Source organism: Camelina sativa, chromosome 15 (genome assembly GCF_030686135.1).
Source record: "Camelina sativa cultivar CO46 ecotype springtype chromosome 15, ASM3068613v1".
Taxonomy (NCBI): Eukaryota; Viridiplantae; Streptophyta; class Magnoliopsida; order Brassicales; family Brassicaceae; genus Camelina; species Camelina sativa.
The window spans coordinates 16,100,700-16,122,679 of NC_141894.1; the positions used below are offsets into that span (position 1 = coordinate 16,100,700).

At 36.8% G+C, this 21,980-nt stretch overlaps 5 protein-coding genes and 1 long non-coding RNA gene across 7 annotated transcripts; 3 read left to right on the forward strand and 3 right to left on the reverse strand.

Annotated features, from left to right (window-relative positions):
- The first annotated feature begins 1,797 nt into the window (after positions 1-1,797).
- On the forward strand, positions 1,798-3,448 carry LOC104746998 (uncharacterized). Its single transcript, XR_015582894.1, has 4 exons — positions 1,798-1,988; positions 2,122-2,464; positions 2,580-2,706; positions 2,848-3,448. It is a non-coding gene; the product is annotated as an uncharacterized LOC104746998 (long non-coding RNA).
- A 942-nt stretch (positions 3,449-4,390) lies between these two features.
- On the reverse strand, positions 4,391-5,673 carry LOC147926710 (uncharacterized). Its single transcript, XM_087487173.1, has 4 exons — positions 5,527-5,673; positions 5,269-5,440; positions 4,630-5,148; positions 4,391-4,398 (listed from the first exon to the last, which is right to left on the reverse strand). Exons 1-4 carry the CDS (start codon positions 5,671-5,673, stop codon positions 4,391-4,393), a joined length of 846 nt encoding a protein of 281 aa, XP_087343299.1.
- Positions 5,674-5,868: 195 nt separating this feature from the next.
- LOC147926711 (defensin-like protein 259) lies at positions 5,869-6,451 on the forward strand. Its single transcript, XM_087489594.1, has 2 exons — positions 5,869-5,991; positions 6,184-6,451. The coding sequence occupies exons 1-2, from the start codon at positions 5,934-5,936 to the stop codon at positions 6,381-6,383; spliced, it is 258 nt and encodes an 85-aa protein (XP_087345720.1). The 5' UTR covers positions 5,869-5,933; the 3' UTR covers positions 6,384-6,451.
- A 9,766-nt stretch (positions 6,452-16,217) lies between these two features.
- Positions 16,218-17,035, forward strand: LOC147926712 (uncharacterized). The gene is made up of 2 exons (XM_087487175.1): positions 16,218-16,589; positions 16,679-17,035. The coding sequence occupies exons 1-2, from the start codon at positions 16,218-16,220 to the stop codon at positions 17,033-17,035; spliced, it is 729 nt and encodes a 242-aa protein (XP_087343301.1).
- An 881-nt stretch (positions 17,036-17,916) lies between these two features.
- Positions 17,917-19,777, reverse strand: LOC104746999 (monooxygenase 2). Of its 2 annotated transcripts, none has more exons than XR_015582742.1 (6): positions 19,553-19,719; positions 19,322-19,468; positions 19,190-19,252; positions 18,939-19,101; positions 18,648-18,866; positions 17,917-18,573 (listed from the first exon to the last, which is right to left on the reverse strand). XR_015582742.1 is itself a non-coding variant. In XM_010468561.3 (6 exons), the coding sequence occupies exons 1-6, from the start codon at positions 19,627-19,629 to the stop codon at positions 18,014-18,016; spliced, it is 1,239 nt and encodes a 412-aa protein (XP_010466863.1). In that variant the 5' UTR covers positions 19,630-19,777; the 3' UTR covers positions 17,917-18,013. The 2 variants fall into 2 exon arrangements, 1 of the variants encoding a protein (XP_010466863.1); XM_010468561.3 differs by having other exon boundaries at positions 18,648-18,876; positions 19,553-19,777.
- Positions 19,778-19,927: 150 nt separating this feature from the next.
- Positions 19,928-21,910, reverse strand: LOC104747000 (monooxygenase 3). The gene is made up of 6 exons (XM_010468562.3): positions 21,632-21,910; positions 21,415-21,561; positions 21,283-21,345; positions 21,028-21,190; positions 20,720-20,948; positions 19,928-20,646 (listed from the first exon to the last, which is right to left on the reverse strand). The coding sequence occupies exons 1-6, from the start codon at positions 21,712-21,714 to the stop codon at positions 20,111-20,113; spliced, it is 1,221 nt and encodes a 406-aa protein (XP_010466864.2). The 5' UTR covers positions 21,715-21,910; the 3' UTR covers positions 19,928-20,110.
- Between the last annotated feature and the right edge of the window lie 70 nt (positions 21,911-21,980).

Consider the following 21,980-nt stretch of genomic DNA (forward strand, 5'->3'; position numbering starts at 1 on the left):
GTGGTAGAATATGATTAATGCATAATTTATTTTATTTTCAGTTATAATTTTATTTTAATGTGTGAGTTAAATGTATTGTGTTTATTGGATCTTAAATATTGTTTAAAGCAATTAGAAAGCAAATAAAAAAAAAAATAATTAGAAAACATTAAATGAAAATCAACCAATAAGGAGAGACCAAAACCTTACTTTTATATATATATGATATATTGCTTTAAACTTTGAAATGAGAAATATATTATAAACAATAATTTTACATGAGAAGTATATTAATTTAGCCAACCAAAATATGAATATAAGTTTAGCCAACCAAAATAAATAAAAATATTAAAATTTAACCAAAAATAATTTATCTTGAAAGATAATAAGTTAGTAGGAGGAATGAATTAATGTACAATTATTGGATAGGAGTTACATTTGAGTTAAATGGAGTTACATGTCTTTAATTATAAATAAATATTTTAATTTTTTATAACCTAAAATAAAAGGAATACCAAGTGGCTGAATCAAAATTCACATGATTTGGTTGTTTGTTGATATAAACTCAACACTTACACATAATATTTCAAAATAAAAAATATTACTTTTTAAGTGACAAACTAAATTAGTTTTCTTATAAAATTATATGAATTCTTCAATCTCAATAATTTTTAAAATCCCAAGGATAACTTATATTTTTTTGGTTTTCACTCATCAATTTAATTTATAGTGCTAGATTTCATACTAATGGTTTCATCTTTAGAGAATTTAGTGAAATGATATTTTTAAAATTATATTTTATTTTTATATTTAAGTTCCAGTTGAATATGTTTTTTTTTTGGATCATTTTTTATTTTGATTAAAGACACAAAAAAAACCAATTGTTTAATTATGTTCTTTTTGTTTTCAAAAACCTCAAATCATAAAAAAAAATATATATATTATATTGATCTCTGCAGATTTAACAATTGGATCACAAAACAAAATAGTCTTTATAAATGGATAAATGGATAATTATATTGATATTTAAATATTATATTGATCTTTATAAATTATTTAAAATGATACATGAATATGTGAGATAACCAGAGACATAAAAGATAATTACATATGGATCATTTCAACTTTATGATGTTATTGTGTGGTGAATATTGTAAGGAAATATGAAAATAATGACTTATAAGATGTTAATATAAAATAGAAAATGGAGATAAACATTTTAAAAGATTAAAATAAATATATAAGATATACATATCATACAAACTCTAAAACTAAGCTTTTACTATGATATTTGATTTGATTTTTTATAACCTATACAACAACAATAACAAAAAAGAGATTTGAGAGTAGTGGAAGAAGATGAGAGAATGAAAGAGTGATAGACTAAGAGAATAAGATAATGAGTATTTATAGGAAGAGAAATGATGAAAAATTACATTTAGAAAAATGAGAGTTACAATTCTAATTTATTGTTTTGTTTTAATACAATTGATTAATACAACTTAGTGGAGAAATAAAGTTAATGCATAATTTATAGGGAGAATCTATAAAGATTTCAGTTTTATATTATGTGAGTTAAATATGAAAATTAATTGTTTTAAATTTATGTTTTAATATAATTTTTTTTTTGATAAAATTGCATTGCCAAATGGACCAATAAGGAGAGACTGAAACTCTACTTTTATATATATATGATTAAAAAGGATAAAATGGTCAGAAAGGAAAAACAAAATCGATTACCCGACCCGTTTTGTATAAAATCCGCGCGTTTTACCATACCCGTTTTAAAAGGACGTGGATCCTGTTCTTTCTTCTTCCAAAAGAGAATTTAAATTTGACCTAATATTATTATTTGTTTATCTCCCCTCTCGATCGCCACCCACAGAAGAAAAGAAGAGGAGGAAGAAGAAGATGTCTCCGATGATGAAGAAGAAGAAGATGTCCCCGAAGCTAATTGGAAGAAATTGGATTTGGATTTCAAGGAAAAGAAGCTAGCTTATGGAGATTATGTAAGTTGTTGTGTGAATGTTTTGTGTATAGTTGAAGTGTGAGAATGATGCAGATAAGGATTATGTAAGACAGTAAGAATGCGTTTCTTTGGTGCATGTTGTTTACTTCTGATTTTTTTTTTTTTTTTCTCAGGTTGATGCCGCCGTTCGACAGCTTCAGAATCAGAAACTGGTCCAGCAGTTAGACCTGCAGAAGAAACAACTATACGATGTTGAAACCGCGGGTTCAAACCAAGATCTCAGACCGCGGGTCCAGCAATTAGACCGTTCCTTTCTGTCTTTGTAGAACGACTAATTGGATGTTTAACTCAGAGGGTCTATGGTGTTATTTCTGCTTCTTGACGATTTAGTTGGTTGATGATATGATATTGCTTGGAGTTCGTGACGGAGAACTATAAGAAACCCAACAGACAAGTCTACAAAGCTAACTACATTGAGAAATTGCAGGAGTTGGTTGTCTAAGTTATATATCGAAGGTTTTGGTGAATGAATTTTCAGATTTTGGTTTGAGTATAAATTTTTCTGATTTATAATTGCAGGGTTTGGTAAACTAATTTGTAGCTTTTGATTTTTTTGAGTTATACATTGCAGGTTTTTGGCCAACAAAATTGCAAATTTTGGTTTGATAAATTGCAGGATCGACAAAGAGAAATCGATTATGAAACAGTTCATATGTTATTGACATGTTTGAAGCAGACAAAAAAAAAGAATGGGCAAGGTTAGTCTAATTTCAGCCAAGTATATTGTTACAATTTTATGGGCTGAAGTATATGAACATATGAGTCCCCCTTTTTTTTATTATCTCTACAATTAAGTATGCTCAAGTATATGAACGTGAAATGGCTCTACAATCTTGCAGCGATCTCCTTGGAGCTGAAGCTTTTCTGGTTGTGACTATCGCTGGTTTGTCTACGGAGGTGAAATCAGGACAGGTCTCAGGTTCCACGGCGGGAGCATGAGTTGTTTCGTGAGTAAACGCAATTAAGTCTCTCAGTTCAGTTTGTGGCTGTGAAACTGCAGGCTTCTGCAAAATGCAATGTTCAGTTACAGGATGGGAAGGCACAGAGTGGACAAGAGTAGCTTTGCGCGTCTCTGCTCTTAACTCAGTTTGTGATAGAGATGTTGCAGGTTCAGGTAGAGGAAGAGAAGGCACAAAGTGGACGAGAGCAGCTATGCGTGTCTCCGTTCTTAGCCCCGCTTGTGATTGAGAAGTTGCACGCTTCTGCAAAACGAAATGTTCAGGTAATGGAAGAGAAGACAATACTGTGTGAAGAGGCGTGAACATCCGCTTCTTCTTAAACGGGTCATGTAATTTGTGTTTTCTTCAAATAAACCATTGGTGATGATGATATGAGACAAATTTGGAGTGACTTTTACGGGACTTTACGTCTCTGTTAGGTTGATTTTTCTTTTGCCCCAGCACAAAATATAATAAATAATATTATATTTAATATTATAAATTAGATGGTTATAACATGTAACTTAGGATTTTTAATCTTATAACATGCCCCAGTTCAATCCTCTGTATCAAGAGTGTCCTTTTTAACCAGTATATTGATTCGTTTGGTTCTTCTGTAAAGATCATGACTACTATAAGTCTATAACATGTATCTTAGAGGATTAGAATATGGTGGAGTCTTTTGGTAATTGTACAGATAGCGGCTTCTCAAAAGCCGAGGCTTTCCACAAGCCATCTAACCCTTTCAATCCTTAGTCAATACTAATCCAGTGAGAAAAAAAAAACATGTAACCAATGTCACCGTAAATTGTTGTTGGCTGTAGCTAGATCATATTAAATTGTTTTACCTTTGAGATCCTAAATTAAACTATATTTAAATATTAGTATTTAATTTAAACTTAGACCAAAATTATTAAGTGTTGAAATAAGTCAAAAATATGGTTTCCAAAAATATTGTACTTAGATCATTTTTTTAAAACATGTCATTTAATTTAACTTTTTATCATATACTTAATTGAATCTTGATCAAAAGATCCCCTTTTTAAAAACGGGTCATGTACTTTGTGTTTTTGTTTTGCAAAGCACTAGGATTTTACATAATTAATTAATTTTTATTGGTTATCACTTTTTCTATTGTAATGGTTTTCAGGATATATTAAACGTAAATGACATTAAATAACAAAATATATGATCATATTTTATTTTCTAAAATATAGTATAACATTGAAATTATAAGTTATGTTTTAAACAAAAAAGTTTTGTTTAGACTTATTAAAATAAAGTAAAGTGTTAAACAAAAAAGTTTTGTACCGCGATGAATCGCATGTTAATTAGTATCCACATTTAGACTTATTAATTAAAGTAAAGTGTGTTGGACGGATACGACTGCGGGTCTAAATATTTCAATAAAAATAAATATATTTTATATATATATTTCATCAACCTATTTCACTGAATTTATCACAATTTTAGCCAAGATTAAAGTCACCATTTAGAGGTTTCTATCTGCATTCTTTTTATATTGTGTTTTGAGTATAAAATTTCATTTTTTTTTTTTCAACCAAATCATATTAATTAAAATAGAACTCCACGATTGGTTGCCCAAACAGGAGGATACGAGTTTACAAAGGTAGATTCTGAAGGTAGAGGTCATGAAAATCGAGCTAGACAGTCGGCTCTGACATTGGCGTCTCGTGGAATCATGGTGAGGCTGAAGTGGAATCCTGGTGAGGCTGAAGGAGGTATAGAAACTACGAAGCAGGGAGAAATCCTCCAACAGATTGGAAAAAGCCAGCCAGTCTTCCGGCGTCTGCACCATCGCCAATAGCTCTACACTATCCGTCTCAAAAGCCTGACAATCGACTCCAGCCCCCAGTAAAGACTCCATAGCCCAGATCAGCGCTTGTAATTCTGCATGTAGAGGGGATATACTCCGACGGTGACTCCGTGCTCCCAACAGGATCGTTTTAATCTCTCCATTGCAGCACCACCAGCCCAAACCCTGGTAGGGATCTGTACCTTTCCAAGAACCATCAAATTGGCATCGGGGAGAGGAACCCCTATCCTCCAAACAAGACGGAGGATCCAGATAATTCACTGAGTAAGACTTGGCCTCCTCCCACAATAATTTATCCGTAGCCGCTTGATTCAAAATCTCAAGAGGCTCTACCTCAATACCCTGGAAAACCTTTTTATTCCTATCTTTCCAAATTGACCAAATAATCCAAGGTAGTTGAATGCCTATATCCGAGACCCCAGATTGCGAAGACGCCCGCCAAAAAATAAAATCTAAATTTGCATAAATCGAGGTGTATGGAAAACCTCCCGGGACCATCCGGATAGGGGACAACTCCCAAATACGTCGAGACCTAGGGCACTCAAAGAGCGTGTGGTTTATAGTTTCCACTGCAGTACCGCATCTCTTACACACGGTGTCACAACGAACACCCCGATGTGCGAGACGCTCTAACACAGGAAGAGTACCCGAACCAATCTGCCAAAAAAGTGTTGGATCTTGGAAGGGACATCAAGTTTCCACGATTGGGCCCGCAAAGCCGTACACGTCGGCCCATACTCTACATCCATAATCAATTCCCGGGCTAACCGGTAACCTGATTTGACGGAATATTTTCCAGATTTAGTATAATGCCATATTAATCTATCCGGTTGATGAGTTCTGCTAACCGGCATACTCCGGTTGATGAGTTCTGCTAACCGGCATACCATAAAAATTTCAATTTTTATGGTATACTTTTCTAGTCAATATTTTTTTTATTATGTGTTATCTAAATCTTGAAATATGGTATGATTTTCTAGTCAAAAAAAACAAAGGACCCAATTTGAGTAATAATGTTTTAAGTTTTGACTAATTGTTCTAGATTTTATAGTTTACCACATTATAAACGTACGGCTGATCCTAGGGACACATAGTAAACTTTAACGAGGCTCGAAGTTTTGAAGTTAAAAAAACCAAAGCAAATTTGAAAATGAAGAACACTTCTCTCAAGCTCTCAGTCTTGGTTTTCATTTTGGTAATCACATCTAGTAAGTTTTTTATTTATTTTGCCTTTTCTTTTGTCAGCAGGTGCATTGTAAAGATGTTTTTTTTTGTGTACAAGTGACAGAAACAAAAAGTACATTTTTAAGTATTGGTTATTAGAATTTTTAACTTTTGTTTCTAGATGAAGAGTTTAACCTTTAAAGCCATTTTGTTTTATGCAAATGATGGATGAGAAGATCTTGGAGCACAAGCAAGACATCTAACCGAAGTTGATGCTAGTTTTGAAGCTGCTGCGGCAAGTCCAGAGTACATAATCGGTGACAAAGTGGGCAAGGCTCTAAGTTGCAAGAGGGACATCGATTGTTACTTCAAATGTCCCGGTCGTAAGGGAGGATTCTGCAACGAACGCCTTCACAGATGTGAATGTTTGAAATAGAGTTTTCTAACAATAATACCATACACTGTAGCAAAACTTATGAAATCTACCACATTGCTTTGATTGTTTTCCCGGGTACCACAAGAGATCACACTAAAGAACAAAATAACCTTGAACTATTTATCTTCTTCTAAATCAAACAAGTCACGTGATTTTAAATTAAAGTGTAACTGAGAGAAAAAAAATATGTAAATAATTGTATATTCGAGATTCTTTTTTTTTTTAACTGATTAAATAATTGTGAGAGTCTTTATCTTCTTATCCATCTCTTTCTTTGTATCAGAGTTTGTTGAACCTTTTAGAAAAATCATCTAAAATCAAACAACTAAAATACCACCTTAGAAGAGAAAAAGAGAAAATATCAGTTTCAATTAATCAGTAGAGCAAAATGGTGGAAGAAGAGGAACTGGATTCTACGTGAATGGGGTAGGTGAAGATCTCATTTAAATTAATTTTTTTTTAATTTTTTGGGTTTTGCTTCTACTTTTAAAATTTATGTAAAGAAGATAAATGTAGATTTGGAGTCCACTACGAGGAAGAAAAAGGTTTCTTAGTCACATTTGTCTCATGCTTTTTATTATATTAGCTTCGTTTGTGGACAAATTTAAACTTTATTTTTTGTCCATCATGTTAATTGATTAACATTATTTTATTTTTGGTCCATGACATTTGTTGTCCACTGTAATATTTTTGTCTACTATCTAGAATCTTGTCTACAAAAAATATATATTTTATCTACTTTAAATATTATTTTTTACTATGCATTATTTATAATTTTAAAGTATTATAAATATATATACATATATTTAAATGGACAACTTATAAGTAATGTCTATTGTTTATTAGTCTATGACACACTAATTTAGTGGTGGTGGACAAACTTAAGTCAAATATAATTATTGTTTGCAGTATAAATATTGTCCACAACTTATATTTTGTCTACTATATATATAGTTAATTATTTGGTAAACCAATTAAAAAAATTATAAATATATAAATATATAGTTACACACTTTGTCATACTTGTATTAAATGTGAAGTCAGACATATTGTACTATCGGCTGCAGGGTCTCTTCTTTTTCATTTTATTTTATTTTGTGTATATAACCATTTAAATAAAAACAAATAACACAAATTTTCATCTACTAAATAGAAGGGTAGTTTCGAATTTTATAGTACCACTTGTGGTAGAAAGGAAAAGGAGTTTATGTTTGTGGTAGAAATGAAAAGTTTTATATCAAATGTGGTAGAATGGGCAAAAATCCCTTTGAAATATTAATCACATTGTAATCTACTTTATCAATTAAAATTATTCATCAATAAAAAATATTTATCAATGATCAGTTCTTCATATATATTCCAAGCACATATATATATATATATATATATATATATATATATATATATTTTTTAACTTCCTTTACGGTTCCATATCAGTCTGCTCAAGTACCTTAGTTCCTTAGTTTTGCGTACTTCATTCAAATTTGACTCACCAATTTGTCTCAAAGGAAACTCCTCCAACATTGGATTATAGGTTAAAGTTCATGAGAATTGGTCTAAAGTGGTGATGACTCAGCATGATATTGAAGTCCCACCATGGTTCGAGGTAACGATACTGGTACCCCCCCCGCCCCCCGGAAGAGAGAAAGGAGAAGTGTATCCTCTCTGCTTCTACCGCGCGTAGGTGGAAGATGGAAGGCAGAGTAAGCTCTGTTCTAAGAACGTCAGACTCAAAAATAGTCTGAGGCTGAACTTCCAGTGACCCTCGTTGGAAGCATTAATGGCAGGGTTGGTTTCAACTCTGGCTTTGAACCGGACACAATAGTCTGGTTTCGGGATCTTACCTTGTCCAACGAGGTTGTCACTCATGTTAATGAGAGTTTAGCTACTGCAACAGTTTTGGTTTCACCAATTACTAACCAACAGGAACCCCCAACTGTTGACATCACTGCCAAATCAGTAACCTAAGTCGAAAAAGTCTTAGACATTGAGGCTGGCCCAATCCAAGTCACAGATCAGTTCACCAAGGAGGCAGATTGCCGCACTAATGTTGAAGTTGAAGCTATAACTGAGGCGATATGCACATTTTAACAGGTTATTGAAACTGTAGGCACAAAGAGAAAACTTCTTTCACTATTAATCTATATAATAATAACAATCTGAATAAATACCAACAACAGTTGTAATTTTATGTCGTACCTTTTCGTGAAATATTATTATTTTATTTTTTTTTTTTGAAAGAAAATTACAATGGTTGCGTCTCACTCAAAAGTTGTGTCTGTTAAATTAAAGTTGTGTCTCTTACAAACAGTTGTGTCTATTCAAATGTTTGCATCTTTAGAAATCTATATATAAATGACTTCTCATCATTGTATTCAAATTTTCTTTATATTTGTATTAGTTAAAAGAGAATTTGCTAGAAGTGAAGTCTCATCACTATGAGAAATCTATTGCAGTTTGATATATTTTGTGAATCGTTGTAATATTTAATTATATTCAGTCTCAAAATATGCATCTTCATAAATAATTAATTTTAATTTATTAAAATACATTTAGCCGTTTAATTGAACCATTACAACATTAGTATATTTAATATTTAAGATCATATCACTTGGATGAACTTTTCATGTATAAATTATTATTTCTTAGTTTAAAATAACTAAAATATATTTAAATGAATTGTTGCAACTTTTTAATCACACCACGACAAATTTCGTTTATTTGATGAACCATTAAAACTTTTGATTTATTTCATGAACCGTTGCAATTTTTTTGGTAAATTTGATATCTATGTTTGTGTCTACAAAACCAAAATATATTTAAATAATTTTTTGTTATCGTTTAAGTAATTTTAAGATACTCTCTTTAACTATATGCTTCTTAGAGGGTTATTATTCTATCGGTATGAATCCAAACCAAAATGTTTGTTTTTAGCTGTTTAAAAGTGTGGTTCAAGTTGGTTCTTCAAAAATGAGAGCATATTGGTTCGTATATATTTGTCTATTCTCATGCTTTTTGATTAGAAAACTAATTGTATTATAGAAAACAATATGGATTTTTATATTTCTATTTTTTTTAAAAAAAATCTGATTATGAAATATCAAAGTGAAAACAAAAATAAAATATTTATATTTTCTAATGTTGGGAATATTCAGTTTATTAAAAGATGGAAGTCCTTAATGCACAAGGCACCATTACACCAGGGATCAAATCCTGCCCCCTACGAATGTAGAGATTTGACTAATGGGCCGGCCTGTTTTGGCCCAATGTTTGACAAAAAAAAAAATTCTAACTATTATTGTTTCCTTTTAATATTTATTACATTATTTATTTATTTATTTATTTATAACTGAGCTTTGATTCAAATAAATAAAATAAATGATAATTTCCTGTTAAGTTGTATTCAAATTTGAACTGTTTAGTGTTCTAAAAAAAAAGTTCTCTCGAGAAAATCTTTTTCTCATAGCTATGGCGATCGGTTTCTAGGGTGGGATTTGGTTTTTGTTTCGGTTTTGATTGGGTTTGATGAGGGTGGATTTCGTCTTGAGATCTTGGTTGTTTGATTCTGTGTTGCTGGATAATAATCTTTTCTATTTGCGATGGAGATCTGCGGGATTTGGATTTCTCTTTTTGGGGCTTTACCAGTTGTCTCCAGATTCCTCTTTGGATTCACAGGGAGGATTCAAGGAAGAGCGATCAGTCATTAATCCCTCTTCTGGTTTGCGTTTTTTTGGCGTGGATATCGAGTTGATTGAATTGTTTTGGATCTTGACTGGTTGGAGTGAGAGGGCGTTGACCCAGGGATTCGGAGATAATGCTTCAGGGAATCTCTTGGTTTTTCAAGCTTTTGATTATGGTTTATCATGGGCGTTAATTCAGGGTCGAGATTCTGGATATCTGGGTAGCGGTTCTTACGGGATGGAGATTTCTTCTCCTTTTGTGGCTCCGACATTAAGTGTCAGTTCGGATTGGTCTTTCGAGCCTGATTATAAATACTTTCCATGGTCTGTGCTTATTCCTCATTCTGTTTTCTTCCAACAAGCTTTTCTACTAAGTTTCTTTTGCGTTCCTTTTGAGTGTGATTACCGGGGTTGTTCTTTCTCTTGTTTTGGGTGTTTATCACGGTGTTTTTTACCACTGCGAGTGATGTCTCAGAGTGCTTTGCTACTTCAGGGTGCGAAAGGGAGTTCTTCTGGGTCAGGGGGTAAGCTGAAGATTAAGGTTCCACAATTTGATAATACGGCATTGATTGAGGGCTATGCTAAAACGTTGATTGGTAGATGCATGAATCCAGTGATGCAAGATATGAAAGCATTGTTGTTTATGCTACCGCGGATTTGGAAGATGGAGGAGAGGGTTATTGGAGCTGATTTGGGTTTGGGACGGTTTCAGTTCGATTTTGATCACGAGGATGATATTCAGGAGGTCCAGAAGATGGAGCCCTATCATTTCTATCATTGGATGCTCTCCTTGGTCAGATGGGAGCCGGTGGTGGATCCGCGATACCCTTATCACATCAAGTTTTGGGTTCGTGTGATGGGTGTCCCTCTGCATTCTTGGGCAGATGAGACCTTTCGTACTATCGGTGCTGACTTGGGAGAGGTAGAGGAGGTTGACTTGGATAATGGACGGGTGAAGATTCTGCTGGATGGCTTCAAGCCTTTGATCTTTGATGCCACCATTGAGTTTCATAGTGGAGAGGAGACGACAATATCTCTGAGGTATGAACGTCTATTTGGGTATTGCCGGCGTTGCTACAGTCTATGTCATGACATATCCCGCTGCCCACTATTTGGTGACAAGGGGAAACAGCGGCTGGAAGATAACTCTGAACCTCGGCCAGAGGACAAACTTCAGAGCTATAAGGGTGCGATGGTGAATGGCTTGCCTAGTGGTAATGCTTCGGGGTTGGGTGGTGCTAATTTAGGGGTGCCTCATCAAGGTTCTGCTAGTGGGAATGGCCGTGGTGCTGGTTCTCAGGCGGTTAATCATCGGGCGGCTCAGGGTTTCGGCGGTAAGTGGTGGAAGAATAAAAGGGGTGCGCAGGCAGATGAGAGGTTCGTGAAGAAGAAAACTCCTATGGTTTCTGGTCCTGTTTCAACCTCACAGGTCCCTATCTCGGGGAATGATCAAGTCCAATCTGGTACAAGTGATGTGAGACACAACTTTACTGCTGAGGAGCAGAAGATGCTGGATGATTTCTTGGGTCCTAGTTTGGAGGAGACGGTGGCTACGGGGGCTCCTTCTGTGGAGTCAATGTCGGTTCTTGCACAAGGTGCGGACAAGAGGGTATGTAAGACTCTGTTTCCTGCTGACGCAAGTGTAACAGTTTCAGGTTCACTGGCACTGTCGCAGCAAGAGGTGCTTTTCTCTGATGATCTTAGTAACTTGCTGGGTCAGGAGTTTCCTACTAAGGAAGACCACACTTTGAGTTTTATGGATACTATCATGGAGGAGCAAGGTTTGGCGTCAGGAGACATTTCCCAGGAGGACTCTCTCCTTACGGATGAGCAGGTTGCGGAGGAGAGCACCATTGAAGGGGATCTCTCTGATCAAGCGGTTATGGAAACGGTTAGTGATGTTGTGGAAGGTGTCTCGGAGGATAAGTCACAGGGTGAGGAAATAGGGGGAACAATACATCCTTCACGGGCCAAAGTGGTCAAGCAAAAGGGTGCTCTCCCAGGTGCTAGCACAAAGAAGCGGAACTTGTTTTCTCTAACCTCTCCGAGGAAGAAGGCTGTAGCAAAAGGTGTTGGACTGAATGGGAAACTCGGTTCTCACCAAGGAGGAAAGCCTCCAAACCCAGCAGTTGATTAATGTGTTTAGTCAGTATAGGGCGGCAAGGGGATGAGGATGCGGGCTATGTCTTTTGGTTTTTTCTCCGGAAGCAACCTTTGGTTTGGTCTTCTTTGTTTTATTTGATTTCTCAGCGTTTGTTCTTAGGGAATAAGTTATCTACGGATGTTCCGTATGGTTGTAGTTGTTTTATGTTCTGGTTTTTCTTTGTGATTTTGGTTTGTTCTATTTTGGGTTGTACCCAATGTATCTTTTTCTGCAAGTAATAATACATCATTGCTCGCCCTTATCTTGGTTCTCCGCTTCTCTCTTATTCTGGTTTCATCGATGGATTTTTGATGGTTTCGTTCAGATTTTGTTTATGGTTGACCGAAGGAGGCCGCTTACTGGGATCATATTGGGCCGGCTGAGATTGTTATCTTTTTACAAGGGTTTTTTGTTTTTCTATTCTATTGGTAAGGCCTCTTGTTGCCGGGAGGTTGTTATATTTGTCTTGCCTTGGTACCGGGAGTTTTATTTATTGTTAGTAATTGTTGGTCTGTTGGACTACGGCTGTCCCATGTATTTTAGGTGGTTTGCTGCCTTATTTTTTGAATACAATCTTTTTCTGCTTTCCTATCATATTTGTAGTCCTCTGGGTTTTTTGGGATACATTGCAATAATGGGTTTTGTGCAAACGGGTGTTGAGTTTGTTATTTTTTCATCTGCTCAAGGGTGGGAGGAGGTGAACTTGGGGTTTTTTATTCCCCTAACTTTTAATTTTATTTTATGAATATTGTGAGTTGGAATTGTCAAGGCCTGGGTAATAAGGCCACAATTGGTAATCTTCGGGATCTATGGACCAAACATCGGCCAGACTTTTTATTCCTCATGGAGACTAAACAACCTACTTCTATTTTGGAAAAGTTTGTTGGTCATTTTGGATATAAAAATTTAAAAATAATTGATCCTATCGGGTGTAGTGGTGGTATGGCTCTATTTTATAATCAAGGTGATTTTCAGGTCTCAATTTTGTTTGAATCAAACAGATTAATTGACATTGAAGCGGTTTTCAAAGGTCAGATAATACATTTAACTTTTGTTTATGGTGATCCTGTCCCTAAGAATCGAGATTTGGTTTGGGAACGTCTCTTAAGAATTAGTTCAACTCGGTCCACCCCTTGGTTTGTAGTTGGTGACTTTAACGAGCTAACAGGTAATCATGAAAAGCGTGGTGGGAAATTACGCCATCCTTCCTCGTTTCTTTCTTTTAATGGAATGATTCAGGACTGTGGTTTTTTGGAGTTTCCCTATCTTGGTGATTGTTTGTCTTGGAGGGGTTGGCGCGATAAAAAGCCTATTCGCTGTCGGTTGGATAGGGCTTTAGGGAATGAGGACTGGCATGATTTGTTCCCGGACACTGTGACGGAGTACTTACCAATGATTGCCTCTGATCACAAGCCCCTAGTGGTTAGTGTTGGGGCAAAAAGGCCACGGGGGAAAAGGAGTTTTATGTTTGACCGCGGCTGGATTGGTAAGGGGGGACTAATGGATGCGATTGCATCAGGGTGGGACGGAGATTTGGTCCAGGATTCAAATACGTTCGTACAAAAAATTGGGAATTGTTGGAAGGCGATTTCTCAGTGGCGTAAATCACAAGTCCCATACGGTAGGGAAACCATTGATGATTTAAAGCGGCAGTTGGAGGTAGCTCTGGTGGATGATTCAATTCCCCCTTCCACAATCTCGGATTTACAGAATCGTTTACGTCAGGCGTATGGGGATGAGGAGATTTATTGGTATCAAAAGAGTCGGAGTAAATGGATGAGATTGGGGGATAAAAATTCCAAATATTTTCATGCCTTAACAAAACAGAGACGGGCTCGTAATCGGATCACTGGTTTGTTTAATAAGGATGACACCTGGTCAACTGAGGATGTGGATATTTGTAATACGGCGGTATCATATTCTGAGGATTTGTTTACTTCAACAAACCCGGATAATTTTGAGGAGGTCCTAAGGGAGGTCAATACGATTATTACAGTCGAGGATAATGACCAGTTGACAAGACCCGCTAAGGAGGCAGAGGTCAAGTCCGCTTTGTTTATGATGCATCCGGATAAAGCCCCTGGGCCGGACGGGATGACAGCTTTGTTTTTCCAAAAAGCATGGAGTATAGTTAAGACGGACCTTGTGACTTTGGTTAATGGTTTTTTGGTGGAGGGAGTTTTTGATAAGGACCTAAATCGAACTCATATTTGCCTTATTCCAAAGGTGGCCAAGCCTACTCGAATGGCAGAATTACGTCCGATTAGTTTGTGCAACGTTGGATATAAGATCATTTCTAAGATTTTATGTCAGAGGCTTAAGAGGGTTTTACCTGGTCTTATCTCTGAGACGCAATCGGCTTTCGTTCCAGGTCGGCTGATCTCAGATAATATTCTTATTGCTCAAGAAATGTTTCATGGCTTACGTACAAATCCGTCTTGTAAGGGGAAATTTATGGCCATCAAAACAGACATGAGTAAGGCTTACGATAGGGTTGAGTGGGATTTTGTGGCAGCTTTGTTACGGAAGATGGGTTTTGCAGAGTCATGGGTTTCATGGATAATGTTTTGTGTCACTTCGGTACAATATAGGGTTCTTATTAATGGTCAGCCGAATGGTTTGATAGTTCCACAAAGGGGGTTGCGACAAGGTGATCCTCTGTCTCCTTATTTGTTTATCTTATGCACAGAGGCTTTGATTGCTAATATACGGAAAGCAGAGAGGGATAAGCTTATTACAGGGATAAAAGTGGCGAACAAATGCCCGCCTATTACGCATTTGTTGTTTGCCGATGATAGTCATTTTTTCTGTAAGGCGGACAGAGGACAATGTCGGGTTATTTTAGATATTTTAAAACAGTACGAGTTTGTTTCGGGTCAACAAATAAATTTCTCAAAATCCTCGGTACAGTTTGGGCACAAGATTGATGACCATACAAAAACTGAGCTCCAGGATGTTCTCGGGCTCACAGCTCTGGGAGGTATGGGGTCATATTTAGGTTTACCCGAAAGTTTGGGTGGGGCTAAAACCAAGGTATTCTCTTTTGTTCGTGAGCGGATTCAAAGTCGGACGAATGGTTGGACTGCAAATTTGCTTTCAAAAGGGGGAAGGGAAGTGATGATTAAATCTGTTGCTACTGCTGTTCCAACGTTTGTGATGTCTTGTTTTAGATTACCAAAAACAATTACATCCAAGCTTACCAGTGCGGTGGCAAATTTTTGGTGGAATACTAATGGTCAGACAGGGGGCATGCATTGGCTGGCCTGGGAGAAATTATGTGTCAGCAAACAGTTGGGTGGTCTGGGTTTTAGGAATGTGGATGACTTTAATTCGGCATTACTGGCCAAGCAACTATGGCGTCTGATAGACGTTCCAGAGTCTTTGTTTGCCAGGGTTTTTAAGAGTAGGTATTATAGGAATACGCATCCTTTGGATCCGATTAGGTCATACTCTCCCTCCTATGGATGGAGGAGTATCTGTTCTGCTCGCTCTCTGGTAAGTAAAGGGCTTATTAAACGGGTTGGCTCAGGGGACACCATCTCTATATGGTCTGACCCTTGGGTACCAGCTCAATTCCCGAGACCAGCTTTAAGTAAGGGCCCGTTACAGGACCCTTCTCTTCAAATGAATCATTTAATTGATCGACAAACTAATACTTGGCGTATGGATATGCTTGATGAGCATTTTGATCCACTTGATGTTGCATTGATAAGGGCTATACCATTGGGTGGTAACCAAAAGGATGATCCTTTCGGTTGGCACTTCACGAAAACTGGGCGGTATACAGTCAAATCAGGCTATCACTGCACGTCATGACGTGGTTCGGACTTTTGCGGCCACTGGTTCTGGCCCAGAAATTACCCCCTACTCGCTAGCGTGTGGAGGGCTCGTTGTCCACCTAAGATCCAGCATTTTATGTGGCAGGTTTTATCTGGTTGTATTTCGGTTTTTGCAAATTTGGGACGACGGGGTATTGCTTGTGATTTACGGTGCGTACGATGTGGTGCGGATATGGAGACAATAAATCACGCTATCTTTGTGTGTCCTCCGGCCCGTCAGGTTTGGGCCCTAGCACATGTGCCGGTGGGTCCTAATTTCTTTCCGACAGAATCGGTATATGCAAATGTTGATCACTTTTTAGGGCAGCAGAATCCTGGGGCTCATGTTGCGGCTTTCCCTTGGCTCATGTGGTTTATTTGGAAAGGAAGGAATGCACGTGTCTTTGACAATATAATTGAGCGGCCGGAGGATATTGTTAGGGTAGCAGAGGGAGAAGCTGCAGCGTGGCAGCAGGCTCAGCTAGAGGAAGATCAAGTGACCTATCCCATTATCCCAAGTGTTTCGGAGATACCAGTTAGGGTGGCTACTGCTTCCCTTCCTTTGGTCTATTCGGGATACCGTGTTTCATAGATGGCACTTGGAAAGCAGGGAATTTGTATGCAGGTGCTGGATGGTGTTGTACCTCGGTCCAGACAGAGTTGCCGTTTTTGGGAGCCAAGAATTTTCGGCGAAGCCTCTCTCCATTACATACAGAAGTTGAAGCGTTCCTTTGGGCGATGCGCTGCATGATCGGCCATGACTTCAGAGAGGTGGCTTTCTATACCGACTGCTCAGATTTGGTGAAGATGGTGTCTTCCCCTTCCGACTGGCCAGCGTTCTCGGCGTACCTTGACGACATCAAAACTGATAGGGAGGAATTCTCTTCTTTCTCTTTATCTTTAATTCCTAGAAATGCTAATGTAAGGGCGGATTCTTTGGTACGCCAAGCGCGTACATCTCCGCACCAAGTTTTGTTTGTAAACGATTTCCCTACCAATTGGCTCGTCTGAGCTGATCTCTTGTTGACAAAAAAAAAAAAAAAGTTATATTCAAATTTGAGAGGATTGGTAATTTTCTTACTGACTGTTTGAATAGTAATATTTATACTCACTTTTATGAAGTAAAAATTGATTTTGGAAATAGAAATAGAATTATGTTTGAGTTATGCTAAAAAAATATTAAAATAATTAATTGAAATGAATTTTAAAAAATAAACATTATGTCATTTTAAGAATGGTCCTCAATTAATATTTTTTATATTTGTAATTTATTAAACGATTATTTAGGAAATTTATAGTGTCTTATACAATGTATTCATAATATTAGCATTTTTAAAAAATATATAATAATTTATATATCATATTTGACAACAAGAGCACAAGTTGTAGCGGTTCATAAAATATACAAAAAGATGATTGTAAGGTTGCAAAGAGATGACACGACTATAGATTGAACTTATTCATTTAAAACTTTTTTTTATGAAAAGTTACGACGAAGAGACACAGATAAAAGGTGACATCGAAAAGATGGAAACGAAAGGTTACAACGAATAAATGTGAACAAAGTAAGACGACTATAATGTAATCTCATAGCATTTAATCTTAAAACTTCGTTTAATTTGATGTGTGTAGCATTGATAATTATTTATTTAATCACATGTGAAGGTAAAATTATTTTTTTAAGAATATTTTTTGAATAAACTGTAATATCATAGCATTTAATCGTAAAATTTTATTTAATTTGATATGTGTAGAATTGATAATTATTTTTATTTAATCACATGTGAAGGTAAGATTATTTTTTAAATAAAATATAAAAAATGTTTCAACAAATTATATTTTTTGAAATTTTTATTAAATAGTTTAAAATCCCAATAAATTTAATCAAAGAATTTTTGTAATAAATATTTTACTAGAATGAGTTCCCGGTCCGAAGGCTCCATAGCTAGTATATATTAAAAAAAAAAAAAAAAAGAATTGGTGCAAAGATTACATTTCATGAGAACTAATGCTAAGGCTTCCGCAATCGAAATGAGACATTTTCAGCCGTAACCGAGAAAGGAAAGACCTCAAGAACCTGTCTGTGAACAGGTTCATCCACTTCCCTCTGCTTTGCTGTATGAAACCTACTGTATATGCCGCAATTATAAGATCAATGCTTCTCCATTTCCTTTCTCTTGCATACTTCTTTAAACCTACTTCAATCCTCTTATAACTCTCGTTTTGATCATCTTCTGTTTCACCCATCAGATCATTTTTAAATTTTATAGCTTCACCGAGACAACGAGCAAGGATAACTCCATCTTCCATGGCTGAGCAACCACCTTGTCCTATATCAGGGGTCATAGGGTGAAGTGCATCCCCTGCAACGCATACGTTGTCTTTTGCAATGTTTGCCCAAAGGAGCTCCCACGGAGGTCGATACTTTAACCGGGACATCACCATGCTATCAAGATCAGTGGTCTCCACAACACTCTTGATGTATTTAGGTAAGTCTTTAATCATGTTAAGCACAAACTGTTTAATGTTTTCAGGATTTGTCTCCTCGGCTGACAAACGCAAGGAGAGGAGTCAATGATAATAAAGAGGATATGAACAAGATCTACAGGAACGTTCCACTTACCTAAACTAGTAGAGGTGTGGGTTAGGAACCAGTAGACACTATTTTGGTCGCAGGGGACGAAACCTGAACGAACACCGTTACCATAAAACTGAAAGAACCTTTTCTCAAATCCATGGCCTGTTGGGAAATGAGCGAGCCCTCGAATTCCTAACCGGGCAGTTGAAGCCGGACTCTTGAAGCCCAGCCATTTACCTACCACTGAGTTCACTCCATCACACCCTACCAAGACCTAAATGTCGTTCAGAAAAACCCACAACTCAGTTAACATCACACAGGACAAGTAGTAACTACCTTGGTTTTGAGTGTAGTCCCGTCTGAGAGATGAACAATCTTGTAGTGTCCAGACAGTTCGATATGAACAACCTTGGATAAGAACCTTATGGTCCCTTCAGGTAACTCACCCGCTAAAGCCTCTAACAACATCTTCCGATGTACACATCGAACCTCATATTCTCTAACAAAAACCATTTCGACAAGGTTATAAAGTCTTCTTCTTTTTGTTATAACATTCATATGTGGAGTCCAGAGAACAAGAACCATACTCAGATTCTGGTAATAACATCTCTTTAGGAGGATTCTCAGCAGAGATGGATCCGACCATCCATCTACATCAAGATCATAGATAAGTTCCTTTGCCACATAATTGCTATGAAAAAAAAGTAATTATTAGTTACCCTTGAAGTCGATCATGGTGATTTCGAAGATGCTGAGAGATACCAAGAGCTTCTAGGGCCTTCCAAGCATTGAAATAAAAGGAAAGTGCAAATCCTGTGGCTCTTAGTTTCTCAGAAGATTCAAGCACCGTGCTTCTTATCCCAAGCCTGTGAACACTCCTGGTTAACTTAATTACTCTGTTTATATAACTCAAAGGCAGATACTTTCACAATTCTCAAACACACACTCACCTGTGGAGTCCAAGTGCGGTGGCAAGGCCGGAGATTCCAGCTCCGACGATGACTATATCTTGGGTGTCTGCTTCCATGGTTTTGTCGATAAGCTTAGAAAGCTCTGCTTTTTTGTTCTGTTATGGATTAAAGTAATATGTGGAGGTGGTGGAGGAGGATGGCTAGTCAAACAAGGCACTTAAGTAGCGGTGGTTACAGTCATAGTTCTCTAAATAATAAAAATCCGAACTTAGTAAAACATTTTAAGAATTAATAAAATATTATAAAAATACATTTTTAGTAATATTTACGAAAATTATCCTTCAAAATATTATCCTTAAAAAAATATTTATCCTGTTTTTTCGTAATTGAAGGTGAAATTAGGAGATACTTTAATTTGCAAAATGTAATGGTTCATTGTAAGAAAATGTCAAATACATTATTTTCTCATCACGTTATCTTGTTCACCAATGAGCCTTTGTATCTTTATCAATCGTTTCCTTTCTACTGAGAGTTTATATGATGATAGTCTTGAAGCAATAATAAGCTTTTGACTAAAACTCCCATTCTGCTTGCTCATTAATGGCTGAGGCTTCCACAGTTGAAATGAGACTTTTTCATCAGCAACCAAGAAAGGAAAGAGGACAGGAACTTGTCTCTGAACAAGGTCAGCCACTTCCATCCGCTCTGTTGTATGAAACCTACTGTATATGATGTAGCTATAAGATCAATGCTTCTCCATTTCCTGTCCCTTACATACTTCTTCAAACCATCTTCAATCCGCTTATAACTCTCTTCCTCATCTTCCGTTTCTCCTTTCGGATTCTTAGCTTTCATAGCTTCACCGAGACAACGAGCGAGGATAACTCCGTCCTCCATGGCCGAGGAACCACCTTGTCCAATATCAGGAGTCATTGGGTGAAGTGCATCCCCTGCAACACATACGTTGTCTTTTGCAATGTTTGCCCAAAGGAGTTCCCAAGGGGGTCGATACTTCAGTCGAGACATCACCAAACTATCAAGATCAGCTGTCTCCGCAATACTCTTGATGTTGTCAGGCAAGTCTTTGATCTTGGTCACCACAAACTGTTTGATCTTTTCCCGGTTTTTCTTATCTATAACAAAGCCAAGGAGATGAATCAATAATGATATGAACAAAGATATATATCTACAAGAAGTTTCATTTACCTATTTCAGTAGAGGTGTGGGTTAGAAACCAGTAGACAGTGTTTTTGTCACATGAGATGAAACCGTAACGTATACCGTTTCCAAAAAACTGAAAGAACCTTCTCCCTAATCCGTGGCCTGTCGGGAAATGAGTGAGCCCAAGGATTGCGAACCGGGGACTTTTAACCGGATTCTTGAAGCCTAGCCACTTACCAACCACTGAATTCACTCCATCACACCCCACCAAAACCTTTTAAAGACCACAAATTCGTTTACATGACCAGCCTAGCTATTTTACACATGAGTCGTCATGACTGAGTAGTTAATACCTTGGTTTTGAGTATAGTCCCGTCAGAGAGATGAACCATCTTGTAATGTCCGGACAATTCGATGTGAACAAGCTTAGATGAGAACCGTATGGTCCCATCAGGCAATTCACCCGCTAGAGCCTCTAACAACGACTTCCTCTGTACGCAACGAACCTCATATTCTCTAACAAAACCATTTCAACAAAAGTTATAATAAAGGTTTCTTCTTCTTTGGTTTAGTCAATAGTCCAGAGGAGAGAATAATAAGATACATACTCAGATTCTGGAAAGAACATTTCTTTAGGAGGATTCCCTGAAGAAATGGGTGTGACCACCCATCTGCATCAAAGGTCAACTAAATAAGTTCATAGTTTCTATTAATAGTAACAGTGTTTGATCGTTAGTTACCCTTGAAAACGATCACCGAGACTGCGAACATTCTCAGAGATACCGAGAGCTTCCATGGCCTTCCAAGCATTGAAATATAAGGAGATTGCAAACCCTGTGGCTCTCAGATTCTCAGAAGATTCCAACACTATGCTTCTGATCCCAAGTCTGTAACCACAACTTCGATTAATTAACTTACATGGACTATATAACGTATACTTTTGACACACACGCATACCTATGGAGCCCAAGTGCGGTGGCAAGACCGGAGATTCCAGCTCCGACGATGATGATATCTTGGGTACTTTCTTCTGCTTCCATGGTTTGTAGAAAGCTCTGATCTTTCTTCCTCTGTTATTGAGATTCAAGTCAACCAAAGAAACCACTCAAATTCAATAAAAATCCAAAGTTTATATATTATGATAAAGAGTTCATCATCGTGTAAAGAGTAGACACGCACTTTTGGCGCGTGGAATGAATTACAGACAAAACAAAACACACAAATCTTTGGACCATCAGTGGACCAAATTAATTTCCATAGTTAAAGACTAAATCATTACATAAAAAAAGAATTTGGTTATTTTTAA